The following is a 19,892-nucleotide window of genomic DNA, read 5'->3' on the forward strand; positions in this document are numbered from 1 at the left end:
GTTTCCAAATTCAATTAAGTCATTATGTGATCATTAGAGATTTGTAAATAATGTTTCAAAACGGGACCAGAAGAAGTTATTCTTCGGGAAAAAAAAAATAGTCCCACCTACCTTTTTATATTTGAATCACTATCTATAATGAGTTCCACTCCCGCTGTTACCTTTCATCAGCCTGCTTGCCAAGCACATTCAGTACAGTGTGCAGCCAAAGATAGCCTCAGCTGTGTGTCTGTGTGTGCTAAGGGGCTTGTCTTCGTGTCTGTGTTCTTAATTTACTCGATGCGGCGCATAGGTAAACATTATTAGGGTCTTGAAAAAAAAAAGAATTCCACCTGATCTAATGTAAATTTGCACAAGCTGTCGACTAAACAAGGCTGTTTAATGTGGCGCTAATTGTAAGGCCCTGTATTATTAATGTGTTGTTAAAAAAAACCTTGACCTTGGGAGTGTTGTGCGAGTAGAAAATAAAAAAATAAAAAAAAAGCAGGCAGTTCATGTCAGCCGTCTGAGTGGGGGCTGTGTTTGTTTGGAGATGAGTTTGTACGCTGCACTCTCCTCCTCCCCTTCCCTCTTTCTTTCTCAGGGGAGTTCTTTTAATAGTAAGGAGGTGACAGTTTACCTCTCACTGAGCACCGGGGTGACAGTTTGTTACCTGCCCAGCTCGGCATGAGACGCTCCGGTCCAACTCGCTCGAGTCGCATGCAAAGCTGTTTTTTTTTTTTTAATTCGCACTCCCTTCTAATGAGCCGAAATGACCTCAAGTGCAGGCCAAGGCAATCTGATCCCCTTTCTATGAAACAGCTTTTAATATTTCTCCTCAAGAATTATTGTTCAGGGAATGAATTTTGGATAAGGTCTGCCAAGGGAAATGGAGCACACAATAGTAGCCTTGGCAGTTGGCACTTTGAGCTGATTATTTAAAGGTCATAATGGAGAAAATAATGGCTCTTAAGAGTCATAAAACAATTGAAAACATGAGGTTATTGGACGCAGCGTCGGAATGAAACATAAAAGAAGAAAGAGGCCTTAATGTGGCAAACTTTTGACCCTTCGTAAATCATAAGTACGCCAGCCGATTTAGCTAATTTAACTAAAGGAAGTTTGAAGTTGAGAGCACACATTAGGGTCAGCATTAACTAGTGTTACTCTGCACACACACACACACACACACCTCTCCTTCCTTCTCACTCCCCTCTCATGTTTCCAGTTATCCGCTCACATTTCAGAGAAATGTCTGTTGGGCGAAGTGATAATTGCATTCCTCAATGATTTCATGCTGAGACACACACGGTGACACCGAATCACAGCCCACTTATTCCAACGGAGTGTGTTCTTTGGGAGGAAATGAGACAAAAAAACAATATGGCCAACTCCGTCGGATCACGTTCGTGGCAGAAAAGTACACCTCCACATTTCCTCCATGCGCGCACGCACGTGTTTATTCCCCAGCGCCCTCCTTTGATTCGCAGACCAAATGTGGCTGAGTCAAGTTAGTTCCAGCGAACACAAATCTCTGCTTTCTTGGTTTGTGAGGGAGTAGTTGTTGCAGACACAGAGCTCCCCAGCTAACCGTATCAGAGAAGCGACCTGAACATCAGTGAGCGAGTACCTCTTTAGAATTAATCCTCGGGCTGGGTGGAGGGGGGTGACTGCACCAGTGCACGAGGATTACCGCTTTTAGGGCGTTCTGATGAAATTCAAATAACAAACGGTCGCACATAGAGTCCTGGAAAACACTCTAGGTTTCATAATATCCTGCTAAACTTGCAAATATTTGCTGGAGCACAGCGCAGTGGGACTGTGCCTCATTGGATTTCACAGTCTTTATTGATATGATAATCAAGTGGTCAACTAATGGTAATTAAACTAGTCAATTGGTGGAGTTGCATCATGGTTGAGGGCCAGAGCTCCTTTCATCCTCTTACTTTATATTCTCTTCCCACAGAGGCTAGTCGGTCACTTGTGAGGCTCTGTATTTGGTTTCCATGTAACAGCCCCTCACCTGTTGGCCTAGATGCTAATTTTTATCTGGAAGCCTGGCGGCGGTGCGAGCACCAACATGCTAAAGTTAAAAAGGCTTTGCCTACATTACAGCAAGACCTAAATGGAGTTTTGTGCTTTTGTGTATTCAGAGCATATTCCTCTTCATTTATGGATTTGGTTCAGTTTAACATTCAGCCTGGACGACTCCATTCCAGTCTTAGGGTAGAAAATAACACTGCTCTGCATTGTTGCCTTCTGTCTATGGGGGTCTCAGTATGCTTGTCGGCGAGGGTATTCTTCCGTAGTCAAATCCTTCTTTGTCTGCGCCTTATTGTCTGTGAATGCTTCAGCCTTGTACATGGATTAAATGGAAATTGCTGTGTGTGTGTGTGTTTGTGTGTGTGCAGAGGATTGCTGACTAAAGCTGTAGTACATAAAGAGGCTTGGATGAGAGATGGGTTAAAGAGCAGGCAATTGTCATAATGATGACTAAAAGTAAAACTGCCCCACTGTAAAAATGTTTTACACATGCATGCGAGTCCACCGCTGCCCTTGATTATGTTGTAGCCAAGCAATGCTTGCCAACCTTAGTGTCACGAGAATCAATAGTGGCTAAAATATACGATGGAACAACTTTACCGCACTGAAGTAAGCAACATTATAAAACCGTATTGGTAGATTATGGGATTATGATTGTGGTGTAATCCTTTCTCCTCTCTTCTCCTGTAGAAACTGTGTCTTTTTCTTCTAGCATTTGTCAGTTTGAATCTCCATTATACCCAGTGCCCCAGGGTGGATGCCGGCGAAGCTGAAGTCTAAGCCGACACGAGCAATATGCCGCCCCTGTTTACACCACAAAAAAAATAAAATAAAAATCCCTCCTCCTACTCTTCTTCGCTCCCTCACACCTGAGAGAAAAACTTCAATATTGACCTACATCTCCTTCAGAATAATTTGGCTGCTATTTTTGTGCCGCGCTTAAAAAGAGAAGAAAAAAAAAAAGAACTGCTCAGCTACAGTAGCCGCGACGGCTGGATCTGCACGGTGTGTGTGACATTTTAACTAATGTTTCCCTGCTCAAGGCTGCACTGCCCAACATGGGTCAAACATCTCCCTCGTCTCACCCGCGGTAATAAGAAACAACAGTAGAAACACTCTCCCTGCACTCAAAAATGTTATTTGCATGAGAATTGGAAGCAGGGGTGGCACGAAAAGACTCGGCTTGTGGCTTTCCAAGGTTTAAAAAACAGCAGTGTGTGTTGTTATGTCTGAAGTTTGGAGTTAGAGGGGGGGGAGAAGAGGGATTCTTATGAATGATACAGAAAGAAGTAGTCACCGTGATTTGCCCTCAGTGTTCTGACCACAAGTCCTATTTAAAAGCATAATATATCATGGATTATAATGGAGAGCCAGAGCCAGTCGCCTCTATGGCCTATTCTGAAACTCCACTTTTTCAGCAGCAGCTGCTCTCACCACCTCATGATCAGCTTCACTTCTCCAACCTTTACTTTGAAGCCAACTTTCTTTCTTTATGGCTTCTTATTTCAGTTCCTTTCTTTCATGCTCTTGTTTATTTTTCATCCTTCCTTGCTTTCTCTCAATCTTTGGATGGCCCTCTCACATTTCTGTCTGGTTACATGGTCATTTTAATACCACTTGCCCTTGCAGTCTTTTTTCATATTGGATAGGAGGACTCTTTGCTTTTGGGGGTTGAGGAATCAGCTGGAAACTGTTGTCCTTCATATTTCATGCCACATTGTGATCCAGCTTTCAGCTATGAATACTCAACTGTAATGCCACCCAGTCACAGCCAAGGCCTTAACAAGTCAAAATAAGGGTTACTAATACTATGATATTACATTTCGGGACCAGTTTGGCTCATGAATGTTTGATGAGAATGTCCAATCATGCATAGACACAAGAATGAGATGAGGAATGGGAGAGGAAAATTTTAGAAGAGAGGGGGTGACGACAGAAGGGCAAGAGGCGAGACAGAGACGAATCAGGATTGGAGAGAAAGTGAGGAGGGGGAGTGTATGTGTGTTTGGAATGGAGGGAGGGGGGCAGTGATTACTTGCTGCTGAGGTAGCACTGCATTACACATGAGGATTTGGAATGGCCCAGATAAAGTAATCTATGATTAACTGGGGCGCGGCTGGCTCGCCACCCCTGCCAACAGCTGTAGTCAGGGGCGAATTATAAAATTATGAGATGTCCAAACATTTTAGATGCGGCGGGAAATATATTTCGGTACAGGGTGGGGGAGAAGGTTGGGTGGGATAAGAGTTATGTTTCGAGTCAAAGGTGACAGCCGGCGGCAAGGGAAGTGAGTGACAGAGGAAGCAGCGGTGCAATTAAGACAAACTTTTGTCGCATTTGGCAGAGGATTGTTGAAATGCTCGAACAGTCCATGGAGGTTCTGGGGGGAGAGGAGTTTGAGGTCGTAGCTGCCGGAGTGATCGCTGCTATGATTGCTGTAACAACTGACCTGATAACAAATCAAATTATAAAGATGGACACCGTGGCACAGACCCTGCCGCTGTCTGAAATTGATTGCCAGCACCAGGAGCTGATATTGCCGGGCCTGGTCTGTCATAGTCCATCAGGCGTCATTATCACCAGGGGAGCACTAAACCTTATGCAGAGCTGAATGAGAAGACTTCATCTGCACTACTGCTCGGGGTTTGACAGAAAAAAACACAACCACAGATAAAACTGTGTGTATCAGATGGTTGCTTTGTCTTTTGAAGTTGTCCTTAGTTTTTGGATATACAGTATAAATAGTGGTGGCCAAATGGAGGCAAAAGTGTAAACATATGTTCAAGTAATCCCTGTGTGGAGAAAGTTCAGATTTCAGACTGCACTGAATGCAACATTTTCAGAAACATGGGAAACATTTCAACATTTCTAAAGTCTGTTGTTCCAATGTCGGCTTGTCATCCGCTATGGGACCAGAGCAGTTTTTATTTTTCAGGGCTACTTTTTTCACTGCCAGTACTTGTTTCAATGCCAATGTTTGCTTTTTCAGTTCAGGTTTTATTTTAAATGCCAAAAAAATTTAAGTCTCTTCTCCATAATTCACTTGCTAAATTATTCGAGCACTCTGCTCCGGACTACTCTTAAAATTTTTTGTACGCCTCACAGAAAGTGCTTTTTCAGCTGTGAGGGAAAGTTACATATTTTCTAGTTTTCCCTCTCATGTCCTTACTGCTAACTGGTAACGGACTGGGATTGGAAGCACCAGCACTCTTGGCCGTCAAAACTCCTGTACTAAATATATAATGTTAAAACACCAACACTCCACTGGCGCTCTGAGCTCCCAATCCAGGAAAAGTTAGTTGTACAATTACCGGGCTAGAGAGGATGACTGCCTCAACTTGCCTCATATCATGGCAGTCCAAGCTAAGTTATGAAGAACTGGTGTTCACAAGCACTAGGGCTGCCCCCCCTTATTGCTGCATCAGTATAAATTAGGATGTTTTTGTACAGTGAATCATACAAAGCTACTCTATAGTGGAGTGTCTAAAAATATAGAGCCGGAAATGAGCATAATGGGTCCCTTTTCTTTGTGGATACAAGGTTAGAAATTCATTTCTTTTGTTCCGAATCCTGTTAAAACATAGCTCACGCTAAGTACCAGCTAAATCTGATCTGTTATCTTCGTGCCTGGCTGCGTTGATTGAAGTGCTCTTGTGTCTTGTATTGCCAGTAAGTGCAGCTGTAATCATCTTTAAATCATAGTTTGTAGGACACATCTTCGAGAACCCATCCCACATTCGTCCCGTTTTTAAAAAAAAAAGAAATATCTGAGGAATAATAAATGCATTTGCGCCTCTGAGGTATTACGATTGTGTTTCAATATTCACTAGACTCCTGAGAATCTAACAGCCGGCTATTTTTACTCTGCCTTGTGATTAGTCATTTACCTGAAGCAGGCTGTCATTGGAAATCATTTTCATGTCTTTAGACAGTTCCTCAGTTCATCCAAATGACAAGTGATTTTGCCTGTGGAGGAAATAGGGCTCATATTTTATTGAGAGGCTAGACAGTTCTTTAATAATACCAGAAGTTTGATAATGCTCTGAGTGAAAGTGAATGGACTTTGTGTTTGAGGCCACTTACGGAAAATGACTAAGACTTCAAAGATGGCTCATTACTGAGGCCCGTGAGGTGTCTGACTTCTTAAATTCTTTACCAGACCTCTCAGTCACAGTTTTATACACTCTCTCATCTGACAATAATACGTGTTAGGATCCAGAGTTAAACTCCACTCTCCACTTTTTTTTATTTTAGAAGATTTCATCAGACAGTCTGCTTCCATCTGTCTGTCTGGCTCGAACTTTGGATCCTGGCGGCCTCAAACAACAGTCTCAGTGTGGTTTTTGTAGTGGAGCTGGTGTTGATGAACCTGCTGCACCTTGCCAAGTGCCTCCTGAAGTGTTTTCCTTGCCACAGACAGACCTCCCTAAAAGTGAAGGGATTGCCCTTGAAATGTTCTCTACAGTTTGTTGCTTTTTCTGCCGCCACCTATTTTACACACTTGCCTTGCTTTGTGTGGCGGTGTACTTATTGTTTTTTGATAGTGTAGAGTCATACAGAGATGCATTTCAGAGAGTATCTTATTCACATCTGGAACAATGTTTTCACAATGCATTGAACCCTGTTGACTTTTTTTTTTGTGTTGCAGGTTGAATCCAAAATAGATTTGACATTTTTAGAAAGAGTCACAAAATACGACACAAGGACAAAATGAAAACTTGCTCTTAGAAGTTTTCTTGGTATTTTTTTTACACATTTCTTCAAGGTCAGTCGAATTGAATGGATAGTGCTTGTGAAAACCAATTTTAAAGCTATTCCATTATACATATTTTCAGTGGAATTGAAATTGTGACTTTGGCTGGGCCGCTCTACGACCATTTCAGTGTTGATTTCACTTGAAGCTGTAAGTCATTGTAATCAAAGATCTTGAGCACTTTGAAGCAGGTTCCCATCAACTGTTTGCATTCTTTCTCTTCTGTATCCTTAGAAGCCCTCCCGTTTCTACAACTGATGTCACCACCACTGCTCGTCATGGAAGAGAGCTTACATGGATTATGAGCTTAGCTTGGGTTTTTCTAGATACAGAGTTTTGCATGAGAACTAAAGTGTTCGGCCTTTGTTTTATCTGACCTCAGAATATTTACTTTGGGAATCCTTCATGTGCCTTTTATGCAAACTCTTGGCATGTTGTCATGTGGCTTCCCTCTGGCATCTCATACATACCAGCCTGGATTCGACTGGTGCTTTACTGATTATTGTCCTGCAACCAACTTCACCCACTGCAGCAAAATGGATTAAATAAATAGAGACAAATAAAAAAGGTAAAGGTCATGACTGCCTGGCTGCTCCGTTTGGGACAATTGCTGAAGGATAATTAATAATTTGGGGGGATTTTTTCCCCGTTATCAGAGAAAAGGACAGAACACAAGGACCCCAGTGAGACTCACATCAGGGACATTGCGATTACATAGTCAGCACCTTTATCCCCCATGCCACCTGGATGCCATTTGTTTTAAGTTTCTATTTAAAGTAATATTTATAATGTATATTGTGTTTTGTAATACACACAAATCTACACTCACTGTACTGCATGTTGTGGCTGGATGCTCTCCATAATCTGCTGTTGAAAATTGCAGATCCTCTTGTCACACCTGTCCTGGTTGACAGTGCTAATGCATAATAGAGATGATGGTTTTGATCTACGCTGTCACGATTCATAAAAACATGTGTGTATGTCCAATCAGTTGTACAATTTACAGGTTAAATCCAAGGTTTAAATTCAAGATTTTTAAATAAATGTACCTATAATCAAACCACACAATGTATTGCTGCATTAATTCACATACAAACAACATACACACAAACATACTGGACATTTTAAACCATGAAAACAAGGCAGAGGATTTTTGTTTGTTTTCCTCATATTCATTTCTGTTTTTGGTCTGTTTACTTATTAATGAAGAGGACAGAGACACACATGCACACACCACCCACAACCACCGTGGTTGGCAACTAGTGCTGGAAAAATAATTTTCTTTAATAAATCATTCTAAGATTGTGTTAATGAAGTGTTAAATTTTAATGACCCAATCTCATTTGGATTCCAGTGGCCCTGTGGGTTCATCCCACCTCCCAGAATTTAAATGAGTACACAATAATATTACTTCTTTAAATCTTGATGTTCTCGTGTTTTGTGATCCTCGTGACCTGCTGAATTTTGCTGTTCATTGAAGTACCGTTTCAATCAGCGTGTCAGATGAATAATTTTGTTTTCAAGAGACTTACATATGGAGGCTATATTTGACCTACCATTATGGAAAAGCGAGGAGATGGTGGTGATTATGTGTGTTTCCCGGCAGGTATGTATTGAGTGAGAGTATGCGCGGACACATGAGACAGTCTTCTCTGACTAACTTTTAATAACAAGCCTTTCACACATTAATCACACTTTGAGGTTGAGATCTGACAATCAGGCCTACAGGGAAAGACTTCAGAGTTCATATTTAGTCTTTAAGAGGATCCCTGTTGAGAAGCTGCTGAGAATCGGGTAAAAAAAAGAAATTGTTACTCAAATGAATTCATTCAGAATTACTCAAAGCAAAGGTAATGTGCTCAATCATTTTGAGCCACTTTGACCCAGAAACACATTTTTATAATGTTGGTATTGCTATAAATCTGAGACTTTCCTCTTCAGAGACACTTAAAACTCAAAGTGTGTTTCTGGGTCAAAGTGACTCAAATGGATGGAGCAAGTCACAATATTAGTAGAGCCAGTGTGACTTCAGGTGAATTAATGTTGTTTGTACCAGGCAGAGGAGCTTGTGCCAAAAAATTTAGTTCTGGTACTTAATCATAATCATCAAATTCTTTCAAATACTCAGACTGGGCTGAAGAGTTCCTCACGAATGTATTTTGATACCAATACTTTTTTTATCTATATACCAGAGTACTGCCTGGTGGAGTCATGGCATCTATGTCCATATGCTGATGACACAATACTTCATGTGGATATGTCTCTTGAGAGGATTTTATGCCATATTTAGGTGCATCTTAGTGGCACGCAGAGCCAACTCTTTGTGTATGTAAATAATATCTTAAAGAGTAGAGTTTATACCTTCTCTACAGTATATGGAAAGTGTCATGTGACAACTTCTGTTACGATTTGGTTTAATCGTTTTTGGTCAAATTAAATTCACGTTTTTATTTCTAGCAGATTTGACTATTGCTTCTCTGCTGTTGTTGAAGTCTTGTTGTCTTGTTGCTTTGCCACTATACCCTTTTACCACCATCACTGTCAATGCCTGGTCTACAGTTTCTCCATACACGACTTCTGAAAACAAGAAACAAACAGACAAGATGTGTCATAACTTAATGCAAGTAAGTCAAAGCTGCAAGGGTCAGAGGACCTAAACAATCCAGGCTATCATGTGACATTGTCAATGAGTTGCGTTTTGGTTACAGGCACGCCATTTTACCGATGTACATGTATACATACAAACATTATCTGGAGCTGGAGCCTATCCCAGGTGACATTGGGCGAGAGGCGGGGTACTCCCTGGACAAGTTGCCAGTTCATCGCAAGGCACATAGAGACAAACAACCATTCACACCTACAGACAATTTAGAGTCATTTTACCGATGTTAACATGCCAAATTAAATTTTGTTATTTAGTAAAAGCTTTGCCACTACTACTTGTGTAAATGACCAAAGGTATACCACAGGATGGGGGGAAGAGGAACTGCTTCTACCACAGCGATCCTCTTCATCTATTTTTCTCTGCGACTGGTGACTTGGGTTTCATCGCCATCCAAGCAGTGTATTTTGCTCTGTTCTGGCATTAAATGAGTTGCCAGCCAAACCAGCGGAGAGTCTCATTCACGTCTGTGTAATTACAATCAGTGTAAGAGTGTCTCTGAATAAGAACCACCAGCAGCTCGAGAATAGGACTGCCTTGACAAAGCAGTGACAACTGTGGAACAGGCAAAATTAAGCCCTCTCCATTCATACCCCCTAGTTCTTATTATGCAGAAGCTATCTCACTGAGCTTGCTTTTGTGCTGGTATAATTACTTAATCTGAGCACTCCTAGGGTGAATTACTTGTGTGTGGCAAGCAGGCAGCATTGCTTTGATTCAAGCTCCCAAAAGGGAATTGAGGCTAGCTATTTCACTGTTTAAAAGTCGCAAATGAGATAATGGCCATTGTCAGAAAGGATCCACATCTATGCTTGTATTTCTGTCAAAGCTGCAGTTTTGTTTTATCTGTACAGGCATTATTATGCAAATAAATACAGTATGTTCAATTTTGAGTATGATCTTTATCACGCCTTTGTTTCCATACTTCCGTAAAGCATTTTATGGACGGTGTAGAGAATGATCCACGGTGCATTAGAGAGTGTGTAGTGCACTTTTTCTGTTGTTTGCTGTTTATAATGGGCCTGGGTAACACTTAACTAGAATGGAGACCCATCAAGGCAGACCGATAAGGACCTAGGGATCCACTCTAGTCAATTACTGCAAAGTGCCAAGTTCAACTCAGTGGGCCTTTTATGAAGTACACCAGCTGAGTAAACAAATTAATCGTACATCTATGGTTCCCCAACACAACCATGCGGCCCAGGGCAATCATACATCAGGCAGAGTGATAGCGGCTGTCTCCACTAGGAAATAGAAGGGTCCCACTATTAAAGATAGGCAACCACATAGGACTCATAAGCTATTGGCCATCACACTTAATCTGCCTCTCAACTGCACTGTTGTGGCTATATTGGATTTTTTTTTTACATTGTGACACTGGTTTTGTAAAGAGGAAGGTGATGTTTTGAAATTCCGGCTTCACAAGTATTGCTGTGGGGTGATACAGTGGAATATTAATAACTCTTTTTATTGATCCTCAGAGACGTTGCTATCCAATGAAATTCATACATTTTCCAAATTTTGTGGGGATGAAGTTTTTCTTTATGGGGTGAGAAAATGTCCTGCTTCTTAATCTGAGTAAGCTGCTTAAAAAACGAGCTCATGATGCCACAATATATATAGAACATATATACAGAACAAAGAAATGTTGTATTTCGCAGTCCTTTTTTGAGTTCACATAAATATGCATGTATATTTGCATATCCCTTTTCATGATTTGACCTTGAATGTACAACACCAAGTATTTGTGTCATCTTCAGCTGGTGTGTGGGCCAGACTGTGGTCCAGAAATCAATACAATGTACAATAATCTGCTGCACCAGAGAAAGAGAAAGAGACAGACTTTGTGTGTGCGTTCACATTGTGTGGCAAGAAAGTGAAACAGAGTGTGTGCTTTGCAGCCTTTCATAAGTGGAAGCACATTTTCTTCAGGTTGAAACTAAGTTATAAAGTTGTTAAGCTTGTGCAGTAGAGTGCGGTTTGTTCAAAGCTCTCGGGAACACAAGTTATTTGGTGAATTTGAAATGTTCAGCGCTCTTGCTCTAATTTCAATTCTGGAACAATATCTGTTTGTGTATGCACGTATTCTGAAATACACTTTAATGCCTGCAGTTGTAGCCCATGTTTGCCATATTACCATTAAGAATAAAGTCAATTCACTGAGAAACTGGGGCTGAAATGAATAAATAAATAAAATATCCAGAATTAGGACGTTAATTTTTGAACTAAAAACAGTGAATAAATTAAATGTTTTTTTGTTTTTTTTAACTAACCTACATTCGTTCATAGCAAAACATTTTAACTTGTATTTTTTATATTCCTTCAGCTGTAACGCAGTTTTGGTGGGTGTAGCTTATGCAATAGAAAGACACTTTTAGGAAATCAAACCAAATTCTCAGCCAATACCTACAATGCCAACACCTCCGCGTAAAATACAAACCAGCATGCTGGCTGTCTTGTCGGTGTTATTGCTTTACCTTGCATGTGAGATATTCATTCCTCCTTCTGTCAAACATAACAGGCTGACTCCACTTCCACTATCACTCTCAGTTATAGCCTGTGGAGCATTAAGACCTTTAGTTTAGGCAGTGGGATCCCAATACACTGACCTTATGTGGCAAAAGTACCATATTGGACAATCAAATTTATCCTACTTCTTTCACTGGCCTGTCAAATGGAAAATGATTTCTTGAAAAGACTGGGAACCACAAAAACTTTGACATAAGCATGCAACCAGTGAATTGGTTTTTCCTAATCCTTGATCTCATCAAAGTTTGGAGGACTGAGATTAACAAATTCTTGAATTGTAGTATAAGCATGAATGTCTGCATGGCCTGTAAGCTCATAAGAAGGGAATTGGAGATGCCATTGACGAAAATGAAATAATTTACAGTGAGTCTTGAAACTCAGATAATGCACAACCGATTAGTGCATTATCTAAATGCATTAATAATAAATGAGATGCATTCCATTAACTATTTTCAGAGGTGTTTGATTCATGAGGCGTAATGGTTTAATTTCCCTTTGCCAAGTCTTGTGTTCGGCGCCTTTCCTCTCATTGTGTCATCAGTTTGCTTAAGTATATAATCAGGATAAGAATCAGCTTTCCGTGCTTTATGTCACTGCTTTCCTGTGGTAAACAAGATGAACGAAACCCTGAGGCAAATCTATATTTTGATCAATGAAAAAAAAAACAACATTCATTGCTTTTTTAAAGTGTTGAATTGCTTTGATGTTTGGAGATTTTGCTGAGGTGGATTTTAGTGGTTAACAGTAAGGTTGATTTCTAGGATGGAAGCTGGCATTGATTTCTCTGCTCTGTGCTTTGGTATATAGCAGCTGTTGATTTTTCTGTCCTGTTGATATGATGTCAGGTTGAGTTTTCCTGGTCTATTATTTTGTGGTTAGAAGGAATCGACCTATCTGGACAGTCCGTTTGTGTTTTGCTGTAGTCTATATCTCCTGTTACCTTAATGTATTTTCTTTGGGTGTTTTTCTTTGCTCTGGGAGAATTGTGGCTTAGTAACGGGGCTGCCATCGTTCTCTGTTGTCAGATCTTCCGGAGGTGCTGGCTGGTGTTCAAGAAGGCCTCCAGTAAAGGCCCCCGACGGTTAGAGAAGTACCCAGACGAGAAGGCGGCGTACTTCAGGAGCTTCCACAAGGTAAACACACATGATACATGACCGAAGCACATTACCAGTTACATTCTGATGAGTCTGTCTTTGTCTTTCTCTTGATTTACCTTTTTGAGCATTCGAGCTGAAAGAATTTGTCTAATATTCAATTTGTTGATAGACAGAAAATTAAATATTGATTAATATTCAAATAATTTTCTCTGTTAGTTAATTTACATATATAATAGAATGTCAGACATATTAACAGACAAAAAAAAACTAATCTTATGACAGCTTCCAGTAATTAAGATTGCCATTTTCAGTTTTCAGACATTTTGGACCAAAGATTAATATGATTATTTGTGAAATTAATCATAAAATTTGTCATGTGTTACAACCCTAAAGCAGTTTTATTAAGGTGTAAGCATTTATGGATATTTATTTCTGTGTGGTATACAAGCCATGCTTTAAACAAGGGGTTTAATTTGACATTTTTGTAGCCTGATGTCAGTCAGCCCTGTGGTCTGTCAGAATAATACGACATGAAGTGACCAGATGGCCATGAAATTAGGAATCAATATTCCTAATCATACAGAGTACGAACACCCTGACCTTTGTCTAACACTACCATCACACAAATATTCCCGTCTGATCTGTTGTAGATATATATTTGTCGTCCCCAGAGGATCTGAAATGTTAAAGTACTTCTTTTGTCTTTTTGAATTCCAAAAGAAGATTAAACCTGGTGCGTCACTCTCCAGGGAACAGTCTCTGGCCGAGACTAAATGCTACTGCTGCATCGGCATGCCGAACACATTCATCTCACAACAGCCAAGGGTTTCATTTTGCAATTTAGCCAACTGGTGGAATTAATTAGCTTTAGCTGATAAAATCTGATGCCAATGGTCGCCCACCACAAAGTGAGAAATTGGGATTGAATTTAGGCATAAAATCTATTCTCTGAAATCGACAGTTTTTCACAACGTGACTCAAGGTGGGTGTTTTTTTACAGTGTTCATATTAAACCGATGAAGTTAATGCTACTGTAGCACTGAGCATTCAGCTGTATCGTAGTGAGAACCTTGTTTATATCTTTATATAGAAAGTTATGTCCATTGGCCCCAGATGATGGAGTTAAAGGTCCATTAAGACACATTTTGCAACTTAATCTTCTCCTCTGGGGCCTTTTCTCTCCCTTTTCAAAGTAATAATCCAAAGTATAATATCTCTCTCCCCACCTCTTAAGCCCTTTGAAATACTCAATTATGGCTCATTATCATGGTGAGGGGAGATGATGTTAAAGGAGTATCACCGTGAACGCTGTTTTATAGTAATGAGAGGAGATAACAGCAGATGATAGGGGACTCTGACACCAGGTTTCCTACGTGGCTCCAGTTTGAGAACTGATTCAGTCGTCTGTAAGCGGCTGTCTGCTGCTGTGTAATTATGAATTAAACTGGGGATTTCTTAAACACAGTGGAAATCATTCGAGTTTTACTAAACTTCCCTGAAATCATGCAACGTACATGTTTTGATCCACTTTGTCAGCGTCCCTCGCTGCTAGAGTCATCAGCCATGTATTGTGAATGAAGCGTCTGTCTACCCACTGCATCATGCTGTCACACGGGCCGTCCTGTGCAACTGTAACCCCCCCGCCCGTCCCAGAAGGCATTTCATACACCCACCGCTGGAGTGAGCGATGAGTGCACACATGCACCAGTGCACCTGGTAATGCATCGCCACAGAGATCAAGAAAGGTCCCGTCTGAAGGCTTCATTCAACGCTGCAGTGCTTTGGGAGGAAATAGGCTGCACTGGTGGCTGATTTACAGAATCAACACAAAGGGGATTGGCTTTCTTTCCCGCTTTTTTTCTTTTCCTCACTCTATATATTCCCCCCCTACTCCCACACTCTCTTTCTCTCTCTCTCTCTATCTCCCCCGTTTCTCTGTCTGAGTGCTGGTCCACACGGTAAAACAAACCATGAATATTTTGAGAAATATTTTTAGCCCTGCGAAAAGTTGTTTTCCTGTGTGCTACTTTTCTCGAGCTCTCCTGAGCTCCCCGACAGAAGCAGCTAAAGTGGAAAGATGGAGCGGTATTTAAATGCCTAAATACCAGCAAAGCAAAGAGGAGTGATTGGTTTTAAACACACTAGCGCTGCTAGTCGGTTGGTTCCACCACTTGAAAATATATGTGAAATATCTCAACAACTACTGGATCGATTGCCGTGACATTTTGGAGAGACATTGATGGTCCCCAGAGGATGAATTCCACTGACTTTTGTAATTTAGTGATATATATGAACAAGTATTCCAGTAATTGGCATGAAATTTGATATATATGAACAAGTATTCCAGTAATTGGCATGAAATTTGGGAAATTCATGCTCCTATTTGACTGTATTACAATCACTTTATTGATGCTGTAACCTCACAGGGACAGGGGAGACAGGGAACCTCATTTGCATCGTAGCAAGCTGTAAGCATATAACCCTTAAGTATAGCTGGACAGAGCTGCTAAAGCATGGCTATAGAGCCTTCTTAAAATGAGATTTACGCCTACACACATAGACTTAAACATGCACAGTTACACACTGAGCGCGGACAAAAAGAGATGAAATGGTGGTGGAATTCACGGCTCAGAAATTCCCACTGTTGGTGCTTGCCTTGTGGCAGTTATATGTATGAATAACCTGCCCGAGGACAAATACATACTGTATCTTCAGAGGGGGTGAAAAGAAATCACCTCATATAAAATATTTAGATACTATCTTCGAAGGGGATAAGAAATAACAAATGAAAAATATCTGCTATCTTTCATATCCATCGCCCTTTTTTTTTTTTTTGCATTTCCTTGCTTTGCCATTGAAATACTTGAATGTTCAGCAGTGGATGACTCAGATCAGAGGGGGGGATTTATTATATGTAATGTTATCGAGCAAAGAAATCCGTAGTCCACATATGTTGTGTGTGTTATTAGGTCTGGTCTTTTAACCTTAAACAGTCAAGCTTTACTATACGGGCAGTGAGCCCAGCTAATTCATTCCCAACAGCCTGGCAAAGGGCCCACAGTTAGCACACAATGGACTACAATTATGTAATGGGCCTTATCTCCCAGGCAGAGTGAACACAGAGAAGACTGTTGAACAAAATGGCCTGTAAATGCGGGTGATATTCAATTAAATGTAATCTTTTTTTTTTTCATTCGCGATCAATCTCCCGGTAAAGTGATTTAGATGCTTTTGATCGCAACGACTGAAAAAAGCAGTTTCAAGGAGAGGCACTTGAACAGTGGATGCACAATGTATACAGAATAAACATCAGGTCGCATTTATTCATAAAGTGCTTTTAAAATAAATAGCAGTGCATTAGGCTACATACTACACACTATACTGCCGCAGAGAGCTGACGTCGTGGATGATTTCTTCCCACAAGATCGTCCACGTTTCTATTTTACTTAGCCATCCTTTATATGCTAAGCCTCTAACAACTATTGCACTTTCAGTGAAGCAGTGCACGACGGCAATTAAGGCTTGCTGCTGCTGCTGCTGCTTGCTGTGTTCATTCAAGGTAATGTGCTGCTGCCATTCTCTCCTTCCTCTTTAGATCACTGAGCTCCATAACATCAAGAACATTACCCGGATGCCACGGGAGACAAAAAAGCACGCTGTTGCGATCATCTTCTGTGACGACACATCCAAGACATTTTCCTGTGAATCAGGTAAGTGACTTTCCTCCCCATTCAAAATTCAAATTAGTCCCCCCCCTTTCTTTTTTCTCCGCCACGGTAGCAAATGGGAGGGGAGGAAAGCAGCACACCGGGGTGTTTGTTTTTTTTGTAATTTTTTTTGCATGCAAAGACATGAATGTGTTGGATGAGAAGTTGGGAGGGTTCGGTTGGCGAGAAAAGTTTGTCAGGAAGCGGAGGAAGAATCAGAAGTGAGAGGCAGAAAGAGAAAGAGAGAAGGTGATAGAAGCAGTGGAGAATTGGAGTTGAGCCAAGTGATGCTCATTTGCCGCTATATTAAGAAGTGGGAGGATCTGTTCCAGAAATATTGATTTTCATACTGCAGGTATGAAAAACGATATCGGGCATCATTTGCAGTGTGTTTCGGCCCAATTATGGAGTGTAACAATAGAGATTGTCTCTAATACGTGGACAGGAAGCCAAAAGAGGCATATGAGCTGCACATGGTCGGTCGTGCTCTTTAGTTGCAAATAAATGGAGCCGGGTGAAGAGGAAGCCAGGGGGCTAGATAAGGTGGATGCGCTTTAATGTGCTGCCACTAAACAGACAAGGATGAACATTTCAATCTTATCTCCATCCTTGTTGAATGCGTGTGCATGTGTGTGCAACAATCAAATATCTCATCGACGTAGCAGTAAACCTCAGGGGAAATAATATTGAACTTGGAGCGGTGAACTCTCCATTGCCTTTACGCTGTATCCCATGATCACTCATTCTTTCTCCCCCTTTCTCTCTCTTGGCTCATTTCCACGCCAAGAGCCCTCCCCCCCTCGCACCACCATATGGATGTCACTATCACCGTGTGTCCACCGACCTCCCGTAGTCCTTCACTTCCTGAAACCCCCTTACATTTTCGCCCCTCACTTGCATTTCGCTTGATGACACAGGACGAAGAACACATTATATTTCTCGTTTTTTTCTGTGACTCTCATTCATTTGTGTGTCATTTTAATCCATCGCCATCAATTTTAGTACTAAAATTACACACTTTGCTGCTTTCTACGGTGAAAGAAAAAGTAAAATGTGTTCCAGAGCTGATTTTTCCAAATCCAGCTGGGTCAGGTTACGTGAGAGCTCACCTACATTAGATGCTAATTTGGCACATTGATTTTCCACTACAGTGCGATATCAGTGGAAAGTTTGGATCTGGAAACTCATCCTGGCAGTTAGTAAGCAAGCATCAAATTTATCTGAGGGCCTCCATCCAAAGAAGACAGATCATTTTGAAGAGTTGCCTGTAAGAAACCTCAAATAATTAAGCCTCACGATGATCGCCTGTTATCTTATTTTTAAAAATAACCTTTTGATACCTCCACCCAGCGCTGTCAGTGAAACAAGTAGCTGAACAAAAAGATAGTACATGTTTTGACAGTTGTGTGCATCTGTCAAATATGCACCATAAAAAGATGAAGAGCGTGACCTACAGATTGGATAATGCCTCAGCTCCTGATATCCCACAGTGGAAATAGCTTCAAAGAAATTGTGCTTAAAATATTATCTATTGTATTAGTCGTCTGTATAACCACAGCCTGCTGCTGAAATCACGAAACACAAAGGATCCTGACACATCCTGCATCTTCACACCCTCTCCGCTAACTCAAAACACTTCTCCATCCTACACCTCCACACACACGCGCACAGACATCCTCCCACCATATTTCTTCATGCATGGCACATAGACCAGCGAGGCTGCCTCTGTGCTGATGAAGTGTTTGTTTAGCCGATTTTCCCACTCAGTGGCCTTAAAAGTGTGGGAGTTTAGAGGTACTTAAAGGCCATAGTAACTCTGAATAAGAAAGGCTGAATCCAGGGAGGAATGAGTGCAGAGCTGCTGTCTGAGTGTGTGTGTGTGTGTGTGTGTGTGTGTGTGTGTGTGAGTGAATGAAGTGCTTCAGGCAGCAGCAGACCTTTCTTTCACCCTGCAAACTTGTGTAGATCTGTGCCACTGGACACCGAGTTAATCTGACAAACAGGCTGTCAGATGGTAACAAGCTAAAGTATTACCACCACCAATGTTACACAATCACGGGTGGACTTTTGATTAATATACACACAGAAACACTGCGGCGTTCCTGCCCCTGCCACGTGTGTCTCTGTACACATCACTGGTCATAGTTACATATCCCAGAATTCCACTGGGCCTGGCGTTAAGGAGCTTCAGAATGATAACTAACTCCGGCATTTGCCTCATTTCATACTTGAGTAACTCTCAGCAAAAGCTCACATAAGACAATTGGAAATCTTCTGCATTGTAAACACTATATTTTTTAATGACTTAACAGGAAGGAAAATTGGTATTCACAAACAGACTGCCAGCAAACTTCCAAAATTGATTTGTGAAATCATTTGTCTCCACTTAGCCTCCAAATTAAAAAAAAAAAATCAGTCTTACAATAAATGCCCCCCCCCCTTTAGGTGCCGGCTGTCACATGTTGTAGATACAACTTTCTACACAGAGTCATAATAATTATAACTAGGAAATTTCTAAAGAAAGTTTTAGTGTGCCTGACTCTGGCCCTGTCGCCCCCATACATTAGTACTGACACTGCTCAGTAAATTCAGTATTAATACAACAAGCGTAGTTTTTTTTCCTTCCTTCCTTCCGTGGTTTTTTTCCTTCCTTCCTTCCCTCCCTCCTTCCTTCCTTCCTTCCTTCATTTCGTCGTTTTTTTCCTTACTTCCTTCCCTCCTTCCTTACGTTGTTTTTTCCTTCCTTCCTTCCTTACGTTGTTTTTTCCTTCCTTCCTTCCTTACGTTGTTTTTTTCCTTCCTTTCATCATTTTTTTCCTTCCTTCCTTCCTTTCGTTGTTTTTTTCCTTCCTTCCTTCCTTCCTTCCTTCCTTTCGTTGTTTTTTTCCTTCCTTCCTTCCTTCCTTCCTTCCTTCCTTCCTTCCTTTCGTTGTTTTTTTCCTTCCTTCCTTTCGTCGTTTCAGGTTTTTTTCACACTGCAAAATCATCCAGTGTGTCAGATTCAGGCCTGTGGACTATATGTTTGACACCTGTGTCTTTAAAGGTCCAGTGTGTAAGATTGGGGGCCTCTATTTTCAGAATAAGGCAGACATCGAAGATAATATTTATATGTGCTTTTAACA

The 19,892-nt window shown here is 41.0% G+C and overlaps 1 protein-coding gene across 4 annotated transcripts in view; it reads left to right on the forward strand.

The window, feature by feature from the left end:
* Nucleotides 1–19,892, forward strand: part of dok6 (docking protein 6) — a 43,732-nt gene that overhangs the window by 10,361 nt on the left and 13,479 nt on the right. For all 4 annotated transcript variants that reach the window (XM_027274406.1, XM_027274408.1, XM_027274407.1 and 1 more), the window contains 2 exons: nucleotides 12,992–13,099; nucleotides 16,659–16,773. In XM_027274406.1, the coding sequence (XP_027130207.1) occupies nucleotides 12,992–13,099; nucleotides 16,659–16,773 (223 nt within the window). The remainder of the gene's footprint in view (nucleotides 1–12,991; nucleotides 13,100–16,658; nucleotides 16,774–19,892) is intronic.

The sequence above is a fragment of the Larimichthys crocea genome, chromosome XXIII, assembly GCF_000972845.2.
Source record: "Larimichthys crocea isolate SSNF chromosome XXIII, L_crocea_2.0, whole genome shotgun sequence".
NCBI lineage: Eukaryota > Metazoa > Chordata > Actinopteri > Sciaenidae > Larimichthys > Larimichthys crocea.